The 19,045-nt window shown below is 43.2% G+C and overlaps 1 protein-coding gene across 1 annotated transcript in view; it reads left to right on the top strand.

The window, feature by feature from the left end:
- Positions 1-3,475: 3,475 nt before the first annotated feature.
- Positions 3,476-19,045, top strand: part of LOC308140488 (stromelysin-3-like) — a gene marked incomplete at both ends in the record, with an annotated part of 33,902 nt that continues 18,332 nt past the window's right edge. The window contains one exon of the mRNA XM_080510303.1: positions 3,476-3,571. Within this exon, the coding sequence (XP_080366429.1) occupies positions 3,476-3,571 (96 nt within the window). The remainder of the gene's footprint in view (positions 3,572-19,045) is intronic.

Genomic DNA, 19,045 nt, shown 5'->3' on the forward strand with positions numbered 1-19,045 from the left:
GCAGTAAATTCCCTGGGACCACCCCTGGGGACTGCTAGAGATGCTGAAGAGCTACGGATCACAAACCTCAAGGTTGAAGTGTGAGCCAGATCAATGTGTTGTTAAACTTGAGTTTTCATTCAATTATTTTCAAGGTGTTCCACATGAGGATCCAATGCGGAAATTAGTAAAAAAAAAAAAAAAAAAAACCCACACATGCAGGTAGTGCAAACAACCTGAACCTATTATCAAGCGCCAACAGCAGCTCATAATTAGACAGTGTGTCTGAGGAGTTTCCACACACAGCCAGCCAGTCGGTTGTCAGCACATTAAGTCAGTTGATGATGCATGGCTGCTCTGATCCTGCATGAATCTACATCCTGCAGCCAGACATTCCTGCTCCCATTAGTCAGAAGCCTCCTGACATCAGAAACCTGCACACTTCCTACAGCTGCACCTCAGCTTTTTCTTTAACAACCCTCAAGACCCCAGACAGGTGAGCAACACGTTGTGAGGTGACGTGTGTTTGAAGGAAACCTTTGTTTCACATGCAGCTGGCTCTGTGTGTGTGTGTGTGTGTGTGTGTGTGTGTGTGTGTGTGTGTGTGTGTGTGTGTGTGTGTGTGTGTGTGTGTGTGTGTGTGTGTGTGTGTGTGTGTGTGTGTGTGTGTGTGTGTGTGTGTGTGTGTGTGTGTGTGTGTGTGTGTGTGTGTGTGTGCCAAGGATGTAGTCATAAATCCCACGACCGTATATGTGAAAACTTGGAGGACAAGCGGCAGGAGGAGAACCAGTGAAGGAGAAGATCAAGAAGGCCAAGAAAGATGAAGTGAAGAAGTTAGCGATCCTCCCAGAGAGAGTTGATTTAGCAGCCATTGACGACGCCAGCTAAGATCCGGTTCATGCTTGCGGTCACTGAGCCTGTTACAGCGCATGTGCATCTCCCCCCCCTCTCCCTCCGGCTCACCCAGTTGTAAACAAACATGGCGGACCTATAATGATATGACTCGCGGTCTGTATTCAAGTTTTATCGTCCAGATCAGTAGTTTTATAGTTGAGACTCTCCCCAGATAGAATCTGATGAGTCATCAGTCCATGCTGATGTCGGGTGCTCTCCATTTTCTTCATGTTTATAGTGTATTGTTCTCTGCTCAGGCGTCTGTGTGGTTTCATTACAAAATTAAGCATCAGCGCCCTCCTGTGGCCTGGCATACTAACTACATCATTGTCTGTGTCCATTTTTTGTTAACAGATTAGGTGTTGTCTCGTGAAACGTTGTTGTGTGAACTGGGCGTTAGAAGCACTGAACCGTACTATCAAGTCGTTTGCATATTTTTAATGACTAACCTGAGCAGCCTCAGCCTATTGCCTGCTGCGACAATGCATTTCGAGGGCAAACACATTTTCTTGAAACAGATCATTAGGAACGCTCGCAGATTGAAAGATGTAGCCCTTACCCAGGCTGTAAAGCATCAGAAAATGATGGCTTGCTATTTAGACTCAAGTTAATTTTTCAAGCCCTCAGTCGAAATGGACAGGGTTACAGCAGCGTCAGTCATCTTTTCCTGAGAGCATCCAGATAATTCTGCTACATAATTCCTCAGCTTGCAGCAGTTCTTATCACATCTTCAGTTTGTGTTACTGGAGGGATTTCTTACCTTATAAGGATCGTGGTCCGGAGGTGCGTTAACGTTAACTTCAAGATCACACGTGGTTAAAGTTAACCAAGTTTTGAACAAGAAAATAACAGTGCTGTTATTAAATGTATTTAACGGCTGGTTAAATGATTACCAGTGCCCGGTTTTGAACAACCGGGCACTGGTCTATATATATGTAAGAGTATGGGCTTTTCTGAGGATGAAACAGCTTCGAAGGTTTCATATATATAAAGTAGTTTTGAAACGTGTCCTATTTATGAAGTTTCAATTATAATTTAGGTTGGTAAATATTGCAATACATTTTCAGCTGGTTATGTACCTGATTTTAGTGGTCAAGAACAATTTTGACAGAATAGAATAGAATAAAATACAATATAAACACTGTATTAATCATAGCGGGAAACTCCTTAAAGCTTTGCTCCACACAGAATGAATAGAAAGAAAGTTGAATGATAAATTAGACAGGATCAAATTTAAATAAGTAATTTTAAATATTTAAATGCACAAGGCTTAACGTGTCTCATGTAAGAACAGAGAGGATGTAATTACCCAAAACACAGCAAACACTATTCACCAGGAGGTCTAGTCTCATGGCCACTCTTTTATCTCTTTTCTAAGCATTTTAGCTTAATTTGCTGCTATTTTTAAAGATTTTTTCATTCACAACCAACACACCACTGAGGTGCACTGCACCGTACAGCGGTGTGATGCAGCACTTGACGGAGTCTGCAGCCACTGTGTGCAGCACAACGCAACACACATTCCTGCAAAAAAAACAAACATAATCTAGCCTTCACCAGTGCTTTAAACACAACAGTCTCCCCCCACTCTTGTGGAAGACATTGAGAAACTCCTTTTCTCTGTCTCAAGCCGCAATCTTGGCTGATAAATGCACCGACATGAGTGCAGAATTGGAAAGAAAGGAAAAACCTCAGACATCAAGATGTTAGTTGCTGGATTGGCTAAATAGTGGGGACCTGTCGAACTTTACGTTGATTAATGTGGCTGCAAAATTGTGAATCCTCGGGGGTCTGAAAGGTCAAATAAAATAGCTTAGCCATCTGAAACCGCTAAAATTATGGAAACAACTTAAATTATGAAAAAGTAACATAAGCAAAATGAGTAAAATTGCTACAAACAACAACAACAAAAAGCCCCAAAGGACAAAATGGCAACAAAAAAAACAAAAAAAAAGACTAAAAGTGTGAAAGCTGCTGTGTTTACCAGAACAATTGGCTAAAGGTAAAACAGCTAAACAACCAAGTCGGCTAAAACGGCTAAAACAATTAGTGATGACTGAAAGAAAAAAGAGCCAAAAGAAGAGAAATCACAATAGATGCAAAAGCTAAAGTACCTCAAATGGACTAAACTGTACAGCAAAAAGCCCAGAGTTGAATGAATTCACCTCTGGGCCTTTTTTTTTTTTTTTTACTGTTAAAAGTGTTTATTTTCTAAACTTATTTTATGAAAATTCTAAATGCCATGAATGCAACACAATGTACAACTTTGAATGTTTCGAAAAACTATACAAACAACTTCTTGAGATTTTTTTATCTATGTTTTGTGGCTCCAGATAAAGGAGAGCTTGTGAATGTGTGTGTGTGTGTGTGTGTTGTGGAGCAGTGTGCTGCTCTGATCAGCACTGTGGGCGTCAAAGGGGTTAAATCACGTGTGCCGTAGCTGAGCTTGTAAAAATATGTCATCTGCAGAGGACAAAAGGAGCTGCGGTGGGCTATAAGATCCAGCAGCTTTTGTGAGCATGCAGCATAGCGTCCCGCTCTGCAGCGCCGCGCACTGAAGCCCCCGTCTTTCACGGTTCGAACCCCGTCTGAGAGCGGCACCATGAGGGCTGCCGTGCTTTGTGCCACCGTTCTGTCCTTACACCTTTTCCTCTGCGTTCAGTCCCTGCCTGTGCACAGCCGGAGAAAACAGCTGCAGGTGAGGCACACACACACACACACACACACACGCACACACACACACACTCATGCATGCGCATACACAAGCATGCGCACACGCAGTCTTTAGGAGTTCAGTAGACTGACCCGTGTGCGGCGGCAGCAGGAACAATAGAGGATGCTGAGTGAACAGTGGAACATAAACCTGTAGGGTTCAGGAGAAATTCATGTGGAAACCTGCCTTGAGATAATTTGAAGCCTTAAACAGGAGAGTTTGACAGACCAAGTCTTTCAACATTAAAAAAAAACTATCTTTACTTTTTCTGTTCTGTGGCTCTTTGTTGTCTCTGCATAGGGAGAGAAAAAGAATCTCAAGCTTGCCGCTCTGCAGCGGCTCCCTGCAGCTTTCATTCAATCCTGTGTTGACAATGATGAACAACGTTATCTCATTTTTTGTTCCAGGATGGCCACTGGTTTTAAGTAGACTTTTACTGAAGTGACAGATGTGAATATTTCAATTCTGGGTCACCATTGTGGCACGCTAACTCCATCGTTTTCAGTGTATCCGTGGAAACACGTTTTCTGAAATGAACAAGGCATGGTCACTTGTAACATTGTCATGTAAACAGTGTCTTATTTACTTTTACTACCCACCACTGAAAGCAGATTTAAATAAAGATAGAACAAGTAAAATGTCTAAGAAGGAAAAACTGCTAAATGGCTAAAGCAGTTAAAATGTACAAAATACTTTAAATTAACAAGCTAAACTGGCTCAAAATAGGAAAAATTTGACAAAAATAGCTAAAGCTGCTTAACAATTAAACAGGCTTACGAGGATAAAACAGCTAAATGCCTTCAACAGCAAAAATGGTAAAAAGAAATACTTAATACAAGACAAAATGGCAAATAAAACAGCTTAAAAGAGCTCAAATGGCTGAAATGCAAAAAATAGCATCCTTATAAAAGTAGCTTGCCAGTGAGAAACAGCTAAAATGGAGTTGAAAAGGCAGAACAGTTGAAATTGTTAAAACATCCTAAATGGCAGAGAAAGTTTCTATACAGGTTAAAAGAGTTGAAACAGCTAAAACAATTAAAACTGCTAAAATTGCTGGAACGGTTAAAAATGGTGTCTAACGCGAAAACATCTTAAATGGCTAAAAATGGCTCAAACGGCTTTGACAGTTAAAACATCTAACTGTGGTAAAATGTGTGAAACAGCTCCAATGACGAAACAAACAGTAAACTGGTTCCATTTAATGAATTTCAACATACGTTTTATTTTGTCAGCAAACACTTTAAAAACATATTAATAAAAGTTCATAAATTGTCATTGTGATGGTTACACATGTTTTGCGGCTCCAGGTTGTGGTTACTGGGTGATAAATGGGGAAAAGGTTCCCGACCCTTTGAATAAATCACTGGCCACATGCAGTGTGGTGCACATTAAGCATTAGCCTGCAGGGTCATCGCTCAGGGTCAGCCTGTTGTTACTGCTGTGCAATGGAAACCTGATCAGGACGGATCTCCTGCTTTAGAGAGGCTTTCTTGTCGAGTGTCGTCACTGAGCTGAGCTGTGATCAGTGGAGACGACTGGAGCCTGGAAGTGTGTGCAGCCTGATGGAAGCCAGACCTGCTTTGTAGTGAGAGACACTCAGATTATGCAGGCAGGGGCAAGTCACTGGTGGAGGGCAACAATCCCAGAGTGCTGACTGGGGGAAAAATGGAAAAACAGGAGACACACACACACACACACACACACACACACACACACACACACACACACACACACACACACACACACACACACACACACACACACACACACACACACACAGAGTGACTGACTGTGAGCACACGGAGCAACGCTACAATTAGTCAGGCATCTCCATTCTTCATATGATCCTTGATATTTTTAATCCCAACAGCTAAATGACTGCTGACAAATCCCTGTGACTACCACTGCTGAGTCCTCTGTTTATTGTTATGTGCAGTGGTGTGTGTGTGTGTGTGTGTGTGTGTGTGTGTGTGTGTGTGTGTGTGTGTGTGTGTGTGTGTGTGTGTGTGTGTGTGTGTGTGTGTGTGTGTGTTGAGCCTGGTGGATGCACTTCACTGGTTTACTTCTCATGAATCTATATGTCAAAAAGTTAAACACACTTTGTACTTGGGCTGAAACGATGCCTCGAGTTATTCGAGTAATGCCATTATTAAAATTCCTCGAGGCAAAATTCTCTGACTCGACGCTTCCTTTAAGCCACTTCCGCTCTTCATGACGTCATGTTAGCGCAAAGTGCGACATGCAAAATGTAGAAGGAGACCGACGGAGACGAGCGACAGGGAGAGCAAAGAAAACTACGTAAACTGTAGAAAGTGTGGGACGAGGGCTGCAACAATGAATCCATTCAATTCGATTATTAAAAGTGTTGGCAATGAATTTAATTATCGATTCGTTGTGTCGCGTGATTTATGCGTCACTCGGCCGGCGTTCACTCTCTTGGAAACAACAAAGTTGTGGCGCGGCACTCAAGCTAACCAGCTAGCCGCCGGAGCGCTGCGATGGGGGGAGACAAAACAAAACAACCAGTGCAAAGTGGAGGATGTAAACAACAACAGAGGATTCATGAGGTCTGCCGCCCGGCTGAGATTAATGTTGTAATGTCACATATCTGTGGAGCAGTGAAGTGTAAATGTAAAGGTTATTACAGCAATATTGTACCAGTCTGGTCACTCAGGATGAAACTGGACTGTTTGTGGTCCCTGAAGTACATTAAATCTGATTGAATACTTATCTTGTATACATGTGTATATATGTATTTATATTGTATACACCTTTGTATTGGTTCAGTTATGTTCTTTTAAATAATCAGAACATGTTTGGTGTTTGGTTTGTTCAACATCAACTTGTTCCTACAATTTGAAATGGTTATTTTTTTAACCGATTCATCGATTAATCGAAAAAATAATCAAACGATTAATTGATTATTAAAATAATCGTACGTTGCAGCCCTACTTTGTACTAGTAGCGCTCCGGGGAAGTGGCAGGTGGGGAGTTTGACTGGGGCGGTTCACCTGTCAGACGGTAACCCAGGAGTCCTAAGACGAGCTCAGGAGGACAGAAACCTCCTGTAGAGCAGACGGGCAGAAGCTCGCTTCATCTTGATTCTCAGTATGAAGACAGACTGTGAACGAGCCTCACGAGCCTTCTGATATATATATATATATATATGTTTGCTTTTGTCTGATTTACAGCTTGGTGATGCCACACTTGACCTGACCTGTTCTAGCTACTTCACCACACCTTTTTTGAGAGCAAAATTAACTCAAATACTATGAATTTCTGTCCAAAATGTTGAGTTCAACAGTGAAAACCAATCCGCCAGTACCTCCAGTAACTCCACTGGATGTGTTTGAAGTAGGAAAATAATGGGTGTAGTCATATTATGGGTCAAAGCAGCTTCAGGATTACAGATTTTTCGGGGGAAAGATGTGAAGAAGAAAACAGCATGTTTTGGAGAGAAAAGGGAACCAACATAATATCAGCAGGTCATTGTGTTCTGAGGCTGTAAGCAGCCGGGAACATTTGTTTCACTGTAATTGAGCTAAACCTGTAACATTTTTGCAGTCAAAAAAAAAAAAAAAAAATTTCCCTTCTGTTTTTCCCCTTCCTAATTATCTCCATAAAGATCAACATTTATTTTCTCTTTATGTGAGAAAAGCTAAGAAATGTGAAATCAGTGACTAAGAAATGTTCTAACTCAGCCTGAAATCAACAGAACTCCACGTTAGTTTGCAGGACGGATGACGGAGGAATGTTGCTAAAGTCTTTCATCATGGTTTAGTGACAGTGAAAAAAACAAATAACTCCAAACATTTTAGGTCAGAATCAAACAATGTCACCTCATTATTGTAGGTTTAGTACCTGATTTCTACCTCACCTGCCCCTGAGAGTCACACAATTTATCCTGCTGGCTTCACTGAAAATATTTACACACACACACACACACACACACACACACACACACACACACACACACACACACACACACACACACACACACACACACACACACACACACACACACACACACACACACACACACACACACACACACATACACATACACTTATACAGTGGGGCAAAAAAGTATTTGGCAACCACTGATTGTGCAAATTGTCCCACTTATAACGATGAGTCTGTAATTTTCATCACAGGTACACTTCAACTGTGAGGGGATAAAATCCAGGAAATCACACTCTATGATTTTTAAGGAATTTATTTGTAAATTCTTGCTGAAATTAAGTATTTGGCACGCGATGACTCTGTCTCTCACAGACCTGTTACCTCTTCTTTAAGAAGCTCTTCTTATCCTCCATTCATTACCTGTATTAAAGGCACCTGTTTGAACTCATTATCTGTATTAAAGAAATCTGTCCACACCTTCAAACAGTCAGACTCCAACCTCCACCCTGGCAAAGACCGGAGAGCTGTCTCTCAGAACACCAGGGACAAGTTTGTACACCTGCACAAGGCTGGGATGAGCCAACCTCCAATAGGTTGGTGAGAAGAGATCAACTGTTGGAGCTATTATTAGAAATACAAGATCACTGACAATCTCTCTTGACCATGGTAGACCTCACCTCGTAGGGTACACATGATCTTGAGAACGTTGAGGAATCAGCCCAGAACTACATGGGGGGGGCACTTGTGAATGACGTGAGGAGAGTTGGGAGCACAGTCACAAAGGTTACTATTAGTAACCCACGACTTCGTCATGGATTAAAATCCTGACGTTCTAGAGGATGGAGGACCCAAGCGCTGACTCGAAGACAGTAAGAGTTCCTAATGTCTTTATTTGGGAGTCGAAGGAGCACTGGGGCGGACGGAGGGGGAGCGGGGACCAGGCAGCTAGAGTCTAGGGCAGCACACACACATTCTGAGCACACAGAAAAAAAAGCCTTAATTCGAGGAGCAGGCTACGGCAAATAACAAAAATCCTTTCAGAGGTTAGAGCTGGATGAGCATAATACCACAGAGGGTAAACGGACGATCTGCCGATGAGTGTAGAGTGATCCAGAGCCTTTATGGAGGAGGTGATGACGATGGCTCTCAGGTGTGCAGCTCAACTCCAGCGCTAGACTCCAGGGTTAGACTCCAGCGCTAGACTCCAGGGTTAGACTCCAGGGTTAGACTCCAGGGTCGGACTCCAGGGTTAGACTCCAGGGTTTGACTCCAGGGTTTGACTCTAGGGTTGGACTCCAGGGTTTGACTCCAGGGTTAGACTCCAGGGTTAGACTCTAGGGTTTGACTCCAGGGTTTGACTCCAGGGTTAGACTCCAGGGTTAGACTCCTCCCACCACAGACACACAAGGGAAGGAGAAAAACACAGCATGCACCCAGCAGACTGTGACATCTGCAGTGCCTGAAAGGTCCTCCTGCTTGAGTCAGCAAAGGTTCAGGCCAGTCTAAAGTTTGCCTGTGACCCTCTGGGACCCTCTGGGACCCTCTGTGACTCTGCCCTGGCAGCGAAGGAGTGGCTCTGTAAAAAGCATTTCAAGGTCCTGGAGTGGCCGAGCCAGTCTCCAGACCTCAACCCAATAGAAACTATGTGGAGCAAGTTGAAAGTCTGTGATGCCCAGTGAAACGTCAAAGCTGTAGAGAACATCTGCATTAAAGAATGGGCCAAAATACAGCGACAGTGTCTGCTCACCTGGCGAAGACCTACAGGAAACTGATGACCTCTGTCACTGCCAGCCAGGATTACATAAGGTATTGAATTGAACTTTTGTTATTGACCAAATGTTTATTTTCTGCACTACCATACAAATATATTCTTTCAAAATCATACAATGTCATTTCCTAGATTTGGGTTCACTCACAGTTTAAGTGCACCTATGATATAAATTACAGGCCTCTCATCTTTTTAAGTGGGACAACTACCTCAAATACCTTTCCCCCCACTGTTTTGTATACACAGTAGAACCTCTGAGGAGCAGAGCCGGTAAGAGCGACACGTCACTGTGCACAGACACATATTTAACTTAATGAGCGGACAACCTGCCGAACGTGGACAACAGACAGGTTTTCCTGGTAAATTTCAAACTGAGTGGCACTGAGACGGCCAAAATACTTTATTATCTAATGATTATTGGAATATTCAGGCCGCGGGTGCCACACGATTGCCTCTTTAATAGACTCCTGGATTACTTCCATGGGCGTTCCATAACCGTAACCTAACGACCTTGAAACTCTCCACTTCTGCTGCCCGGCGTTCTCCACCTTTCCCCCAGTACTTTATGGTTCACTTCAGGAGTTCTGAGCCTCTGGCTCTTTATTTGCTTTGAAATTGTGATTGTTCAGACGGGGAGATGGAGGATCTCCTCACACAAGCGGAAGGTTATTATAGCAATATTTTGCTGTAAACAACAACAGAGGATTCATGAGGTCTGCCGCCCGGCTGAGATTAATGTTGTCACGTCACATATCTGTGGAGCTGTCAAGTGTCAATTTAAAGGTTATTATAACAATATTGTACCAGTCTGGTCACTCAGGATGAAACTGGACTGTTTGTGGTCCCTGAAGTACATTAAATCTGATTTAGTCATCATCTTGTATACATCTTATATACATGTGTATATGTATGTATTTATATTGTATACATCTTATATTTATGTGTATATATGTATTTATATTGTATACATCTTATATTTATGTGTATATATGTATTTATATTGTATACATCTTATATTTATGTGTATATATGTATTTATATTGTATACATCTTTGTATTGGTTCAGTTATGTACTTTTAAATAATCATAGAATATTTGATGTTTGGAGATAGGAGAGAAGGAGATAGAGTGTTTCTGAAGTGTAAATGAGGACTAAATTTAGAGGAGGTTCTCAATCGGTCAGTGGATTACAGACATGCTTCATAGTGAGAAAGACGGAAGTTCAGGATTAGAAGGTGTTTTTGTGCTGAGTGTTTATGTTAAAAAACAAAAAACAGGCACTGGGCTGAAGCTATAATGTCTGTCTCTCTGTATTGGTCCTGCTGTGACCTGTCCAGGTGGAACCTGCTTCAACCTTTAGTCAGCTGGGATCAGACGCGGAGGAAATTCAATAAAACTGTATTGTTGGTACAGAGGTTCTGACTTCAGCATCAAATCACCAGGAAGTCACATTGTCACTCATTGAGCCTTTAATTGATTTTTTGATTTGACTTCAGATGGTTGTAAACAAAGGAAATGTGTTACTTTTTCAATAACTTAAACACAGTATCTATCTCATCAAAGTAGAGCATTGAAGGTCCATATGGAGTGATTCTGTTTCTGGAATTAATATTTCAGAGAAATTAATTGTATTCATTGATCAGAAGGTGTTTATTAATGTTGACTGGGCTGTAGAATGTTTAATGATGGTGGCCTGTGATCGTTTAGAGTTTGAGAATGGCTGGTTTAACAAAGCTAGTTAGTGAATTAGTTAGTAGTGGTTTAACATATTCACTGTGGAGCTCAGGAAACATTCACAAATGTGTGCAAACTCAGCAAACTGAAGCAGGTGATCTGGACTTGCTGGTGTGTCCTGGAGACGCTTTGCCATGTACCACATTTTTTTCATCACTTATGAGCAAGTCCAGTTGACCTGGTTTTCTTTGCTTGGAGACCTGGATGACGTATCTCTAATAAACAGTCAAACAAACGTGCGCTCACAGTGACTTTTAATCAGTGACATGTGGCAAACATCTATTCAGTCAAACAAGATGGAGTGGCTGGTAGTGACATAAAAGGAAGTGCCTTCCTGTTACTTGTAGAAAAGGACATGGGCAGTGTCAAGCAACTTTCACCACCTGAGGTGAATATCTTGCCATTTTTATAGATATTGAACAGGGACGAATGTGCTACAAGACGTTCCAGGCCAGTGAAACCTTCTTCCCTTTCTTCCAATGACGTTTCTGAAGCTCTCTCCTGCATAATGATCTCAGCAATCCCAGTTTAAATAGCGACGTGACCTCTTCCCCCTCAATGTGCTGTTTCACAACGACAGGAAATACTGTGAAGTCCAGGGCACTCCATCCACTTAACTGTGTACAAGTCCACGCCCTGCCATCGGCGTGTGACACATGGTTGAAAAGACAAAGGCAAGAATTGGGAGAGTCAATGACTGATTAAAACCTTCTCCGTGAGGTGCTCAGACTTACTTCAGGTGTTTCTCCAGTATGGCTCTTTTACAGTCTGGATTCAATTAGTATCCACCAGGCGGTCACGTCATTGAGAGATTTTGAAAGAATATAAGTTAGTTTTGAACATCTATGTTTTTTTTTTTACTTGTACCCATGCAAATAAATAGTTATTTCCTGACGTCAGCAGTAGTTTATCACACGGATTATATTAAGTCATATAATTTATTTATTCTGAGCAAAATGGAACTTAAAACACAGGATAATGGTATATGTTGGATGTTGAGAATATATCTACCAGTCATAAAAGTGAGAGCATTCGCTCAGCATTGACGATAACTGTTTTTGGTTCTGACAGCCCAACTGTTTGAAAGTAGGAAACTGTACAGTGATGTCTGCTGTCCTGATTCACATCCCCGTCATGTCGGGTGACGTGAATAATAATGTCAATGCTTCCATGTTCATAAAGGTGTGCACGACCACTGTGGGGATACACACTGAGATCCCGCAGCAGGTATTTCTAAACGTCTGGGAAATATTACAAGAAACGGCTGGAAGCAACAAGTCGACCTGATCTGCGGTTTGGGTTTGTCAGGTGATTTCCATCTGCTTGTAGATCGGAATGTAGCACCAGTGCACTGGAACACACCGTGTCTTCAGACCAACGAAGCCACCTCTGGCCAGTGTGGCCACAGTGACCCTGACCAAGTCATCTGATTACCAGTGAGCCCGTCGAAATGTAACTTAGTTACTTTACTGATGACTTGTTTTTAAAAGTAACTAAGTTAGATTACAAGTTACTTTTTTAGTCACAACACAACACGCTCGCTCTCGACATAAAAATGACAACCGGTTTTGCCAAAAACTCAGTCGTGATCACCGCCTGGCCTCCTGCAGCAGGTTTATTCATATTTAACCTTTGACCTTCATTCTTTGTTGTATTTATATCTGACTCATAGTGCTATTGTCACATTTTTACTATTACTGGTATTTATTTATCCCGTGATGTAGTTGTAGTCTTTTGCTGCACTATTTATCTATTTATTTATTTGCACAGCCTGCTCAGTGCAATCTTTTAATTGACAAATAAAGTCTTTCATTGATTGATTGATTGATTGATTGATTGAAAAATGGGGGGGGCTTCCTGCCAATATATGTTTTACTCAGGAAAATTACAAAAATAGTGTAACATCTCTGCTGTTGTGTTCTCGATGCAGTGTTGAGGTTCAGTAATGATGTTGGTTGGTTCGGATTCTTTTGTTTCACCCCAACACACCACAAAGGAGCGAGCTGGCCTGTGATTGGCTGAGAGTGGAGAAGGGGGCGGGTCAGGTCAGACAGCACGCTTTGTGTGTCTGTTTGGAGGAGGATGGAGGAGCCGCTTCTGTTTCATTATAAAGTGATTGCAGACATGAAACTAGTCCTAAGGGACACTATTGTACTTACGCACAGTGACTTGGATAAGTAACTGTAATCTGATTACTAGGTTGAAACTAGTAATGTGTGTGGGTGCTCTGCTTTGCAGCATTCATAGGATATTGCCCAGACTCCCAGCTTCTCCTTCCCAATCCAGACATCAGCTCATAAAGGACAGTGGCTGCAGACACTTAGTCATTCCTCCTTCACCTTCTCCTTCTACTTCTTACCACAGTCTTCCTCCTTAACTTAGAATCAGAAGTGACACTGTCATTGCATAGTTATAATAATGATAGTGATGGTAAAGGTGGTGATGCTGGTTGCAACAATTTTCCAGTTTCCTTTGTTGGTGCTGTTGACTTGAAGTTGTTGGAGGAAACACCCAGTGACTTCACTCACAGGTCAGAGAAGACACATCAGATGAGTGGAGATGGAAATCAAAACAGCGCTGCTGTCACTCACACACTTCCTGACTTGGTTATGTGTTTGCTGCCGTGCTCCCTCTTTAAACTGGGTGGCAGAATGTAGATTATTGCCTGTTTTATATAGAAGAGGGTAACGTCCTCATGTAGTGGGGGAGGGAGGCCAATCGAGGGTCCACGACTCCAACAATGAAGCCCAGAATGGAGGGAACCAGGGTGTGGCAGTGTTGCAGAGGAAAGGGGGCATTTTGGTGGAGACCTATCATGTACAGATTTATTTGTTATTTGTTGTATAAAATACATAGCATGAGTTGTTGTGGGTCCTTGTACCAGAAACTGTGTTTGTTGATCTCCGTGCTGATACATGCAACCATTTCTTGTAGGCGTCCTCATGTGTGAGTACTTCAAACTGCAAACACATTCATTAAAGGATGTTTGATACGTCTTGTGAACTGAAGGAATAAAGAGCGATGTGTACAGTGGCGGATCAGCGTTCATTCAAGCTAATCGTCTTGATCCCGCAAACAATCCCTCCGCTCGGCTCGCGCAGCTGGTTTGTGCGCAAAACAATTCATGGCTGCTGATATCAGGTGGTTTTCATGGTTCGCTATTTACTCTTGAGAAACTTCTTCCATTTAGTGCTTTATCTTCTGAACGTTTGACCTCATTCTTCCTCCCAAAAGATTGCTAGATCTTGTTACATGTCGTTTGGGGAGTTTGTGGAGCCTACAAATTATTCTGCTCGTTGATTGTTGTTCCAAGGGATAAAGTTAGTCATTCCCAGTAATTTCAGATAAGCATCCTTGAAAACCCCTTGAAAACACACTCCCTGCGTTATGGTGACCCAGTGTCAGGTCTGAACAGGGGATTTCCAGACATCTGTTTCTGCTGTGAGATGCAGCTTTGAGGGGTAGATGTGTGTGTGTGTGTGTGTGTGTGTGTGTGTGTGTGTGTGTGTGTGTGTGTGTGTGTGTGTGTGTGTGTGTGTGTGTGTGTGTGTGTGTGTGTGTGTGTGTGTGTGTGTGTCTGCATTGTGCGTATGGTGCAGATTTTTTTCCAGGCATGTGCATGCTCATACCTGCATGCACTTCTTGTGTTTACCTCTTTTAGAGTCATCAACAAAGAGACTCCTCAATGAAACAGATGCCACCTATTAGATAAAAGTACAATGCACCCCTCTGTGATTGGGCTCAGCAGTTAATTTAGGGCAGATGCTTTGGCATGCCAATTTGGGCGAGACACAGCATCGCCAGGGTCCTGTGGCGACATGTCGGCCCCACCGCTAGGATTCCCCCTGCATGCCCAGCACCTTTTCTCCCTGGTATGTGACTTTGTGTTCCTGCTTTTTTTCATTGAATATGTGCTCCTTGTCAACTTGTTCTGTCACTCACCTAAAATTGAACCTCGTCGACTCAGCCAAGCTTGTGGTTTCAGTCAAGCTATAGTGGTTAAAAGTGCTTCTCTTGCAGACGCAGCAATGATTCTTTATTGTATGATATTGTGTGGCCAAGCTCTTTTTCTCTCCCCCCCAATGCAGAGACAGGTAGTTGATTCTATCATTTGTTCCACTGTAACGTGTTGCTTGTGTGATTTAGAAATAGTGTTTGAGGGCAGAAACTGATGACTTTTTTTTTTTCTCCTTTCCTCTTGTCCTGTTCGGCAGCTTGGGAAGACAATGTGATGTGATTGAGAGCCTTCCAGTGTCAGAACAGTTTTTACTCTTGCAACAGGAAGAGGCTTGGAGTGCTTGCTGCCTTGCTGAGTGGAATTATAAACATGTCATATTTTATTAACATTTTTGGTTTGTATGGGTTACGTCCCTCTGTTTCTGATTGTAGCTTGTAAATTCAATAGGTCTGAAGCTGGGTTGAATTTCGTGGCCTGATGTACTGACGTTGCTGTGGAGCTGCTAAAGTCGGTTAAAAAAAGAAAATTCTGCAAGTCGACACTGAACTCATCTAAAATGTGCATCTTTTGGAAAGCTATTGTTTGGAGTTTGATGTAACATAAAAAAGACTAGAATCAGAAGGCTTTATTGTCAGAGTGCATTAAACAACTGAGTGATGAAAAACAAAACAACTGCATGAAAAAGATCATAATTGAAATGCAGTACAGTAAATCTGGGTTGAAAGGGGTAAACCCTATTCACAAACATGCATCACCTGTTATGAACCATCAAAGAACAAAGATAATCCAATTCTTTAAAGGTACTATAATGGCAGTAATTTGTCAGTATTTTAGCACTTTGCTGCCAATTGTTGTTGGAAGCTTCGGCGTTTACTGGATTTTCTGTTAATACTTGTTGCTTCTTCTTCTCTTGGACCAAATGCAGGCAGACATGCAGTGACTCCTTGCACTTTCTGCTATTATTTTTCAGTCTTGTCTGACAAAATGGCTTCATAGTGCCCCCTATATTTCTTATAGATTTAAAACTATATCCTTGACACTCTTACTCTGAACCCACCAGGAAGTCTGTTATCAACTCGCAGGCAGTAACTCAAACAGACCTCAAATTTTGCCAGTATATAAATCAGCCTTCCCCTAGAAAATGTATTCAAATGTCACTCGTAAGACCAGGGGCGTGGCCATGATGGCTCCCTGAAGACCTGACGGCTCACTAGGAAACAGGAAAGGATTTGTAACCCTGCTCTGCAATGCTGCAATCCGCCTGAAACTCATAGCGCCAACTTGTGGTAGCAGGAATTACAACTGTTTTGACACTTTGATGTGTACTATTGTTAGCCCATTGCCGATGCTAACCTCAAATGTGGTGACATAGACTTGGACACATTCTTGCTGAGTCATGGGGAAAATGGTGACTTGTAGAATGTCAATATTTCGCCATGGAAATTGAAGCGTTTGCATCTCAGCTTGATCCAATCGACCCCAACTCCATGTTTGACAACAGACCCATTCTGAAGACACCCACACTCGTAAATTTTGAAATAGTAAAACCGCCACCATTCGGTAAGAGGATGTTCCGGAATTATATTTTCACATACCGTGGCCCCAAACATTGTGATCTAATCAAACACACGTACTCTAAACCCAACAGGAAGTCCAACATGTGACATTAACCATGACATTTTTGTGATGAACTCCTCCTCGGGGGTAAATCCAAGAGCTTTGAAATGTGTCTCTTGTATACAACAGGCCATGCTGGAAAACCTTTCAAAATCTGCTGGAATTGCCAAAGGGCCATGGCAGCCTGCTGATAATTGATGCATTGCCATCAAACAGGAAGTGATATGGGACTCTGCACTACATGCTGCAATCTGCCTGGAACTTTGTGATCACAGTCCTGCCCTGATGAATTCAATAGACCACTATAGGGCCACAGTGATAGCGCCACCTGGTGGGTAGACAAGAAGTGCTGCATAGCCTCGCCCAGGGGTTGGCAACCTTTAATGCTCAAAGAGCCATTTGGTCCCGTTTCCCACTGAACACTAGACCCAGAGAGCCACACACATTTTATTTTGACAGTCCCACAGGAAGACCATACCAGGAGGACACGACACACAAAACCTTCTTCACTGCTGGTTGACAACTTACAACTACTAAACTAAACTACATGAACTAAACAACAAAAACACAACACAACACAATTATTACCGACACTACAAACCTAATATAACCCCAATAATTACATTTAAAACACGACAAACAGAAACTCCCATAATGCATTGCAGCTATCAGCTCCTTTATTGCTTCACATTATTAAAATGGAAGATAAATGTGGGAGATGTGGATTGTTAGAACCATGAGTGTGATGGTGTGTCTTTAATGTCCTGTAGTTGTTGTGTGATTCACTAGAATGTTCCGTCACTCTCAACAAGTCTGTAATGAACCTCCTGGAACTGTCGGCGCTCCGCAGTGCAGCGCTTTTACTCTGAAAGGTACAGGAAGCTCCCAGCTTCAGACACCAGTTGAGCCGCTGTCATGACCTGCAGCCGCAATTCTACCTTCTTCATCCTTTATTGTTGTAATGACGTCACATCACTGCTCCTTCACGACCCTACATTTTACCACTCTTTGTAGCGGGACTGCGCTCTGGGTGGCTTTGCCTCCTTACGTCCCTCTCTGGGTGGCTTTGCCTCCTTACGTCCCTCTCTGGGTGGCTTTGCCTCCTTACTTACGTCCCTCTCTGGGTGGCTTTGCTTCCTTACGTCCCTCTCTGGGTGGCCTTGCCTCCTTACGTCCCTCTCTGGGTGGCTTTGCCTCCTTACGTCCCTCTCTGGGTGGCCTTGCCTCCTTACGTCCCTCTCTGGGTGGCTTTGCCTCCTTACGTCCCTCTCTGGGTGGCTTAGCCTCCTTACGTCCCTCTCTGGGTGGCCTTGCCTCCTTACGTCCCTCTCTGGGTGGCTTCGCCTCCTTACGTCCCTCTCTGGGTGGCTTTGCCTCCTTACGTCCCTCTCTGGGTGGCTTCGCCTCCTTACGTCCCTCTCTGGGTGGCCTTGCCTCCTTACGTCCCTCTCTGGGTGGCCTTGCCTCCTTACGTCCCTCTCTGGGTGGCCTTGCCTCCTTACGTCCCTCTCTGGGTGGCTTTGCCTCCTTACGTCCCTCTCTGGGTGGCTTAGCCTCCTTACGTCCCTCTCTGGGTGGCCTTGCCTCCTTACGTCCCTCTCTGGGTGGCTTAGCCTCCTTACGTCCCTCTCTGGGTGGCCTTGCCTCCTTACGTCCCTCTCTGGGTGGCTTTGCCTCCTTACGTCCCTCTCTGGGTGACCTTGCCTCCTTACGTCCCTCCAGGATGAACTGCAGTGGGACCGAGGCTCAAGGAGCCACAGTGGAGGGACCAAAGAGCCGCATGGCTCCGGAGCCGCGGGTTGCCGACCCCTGGTCTACCCTGTACATCAGGATTCCCCAATTCCGGGCCTGGAGGTCCGCTGTCCTGCAGGTTTTCTCTCTCTCTCCCAGCTTCAGCACACCTCAACCTGATGTTGACGTCATCGTCAAGCTTGTAAACAAACCAAGTAACGAGGCCCTTGTTGCATTCAGGTGTGTTGAAACTGGGAGAAAACGAAAACATGCAGGACGCCGGACCTCCAGGCCTGGAGATGGGGAAGCCTGCTTCAATATACCTTAAACTTAACACCTGAGTAGAGTCTGGCCCTGATCAATTCCATGGACTAATATCCGGGCACAGTGATAGCGCCACCTTTTGCACGGACAGAAAGTGCTGCTTAACCAGCCTGCCCTTTCCACAGGCCTCTGCAGTTTCTACCAGCAGCATTTTATAAGCAGATTGATACCTTTTTTGCTCATTTTTCCTTGATTGTTCTGTTGCCAGGTCTGAAGTATTTGGGCCTGTCAGTTGATAACCCTTTTTTCAAATTACGGCTCAACTTTGATCACACGTTTCTATATATTTGAAAGTACCTAATGTGACATAAATGCACATTGGATCGAAACATTAATTATTACTGATCAGTAAAACATACCTGTGTTAATTCGTCTTACCTTGTTTTTAGTTTTTTGGATTGACTCATTGAAAATAAATCCATAA

Source organism: Blennius ocellaris, assembly GCF_963422515.1.
Source record: "Blennius ocellaris genome assembly, chromosome: 15".
Taxonomy (NCBI): domain Eukaryota; kingdom Metazoa; phylum Chordata; class Actinopteri; order Blenniiformes; family Blenniidae; genus Blennius; species Blennius ocellaris.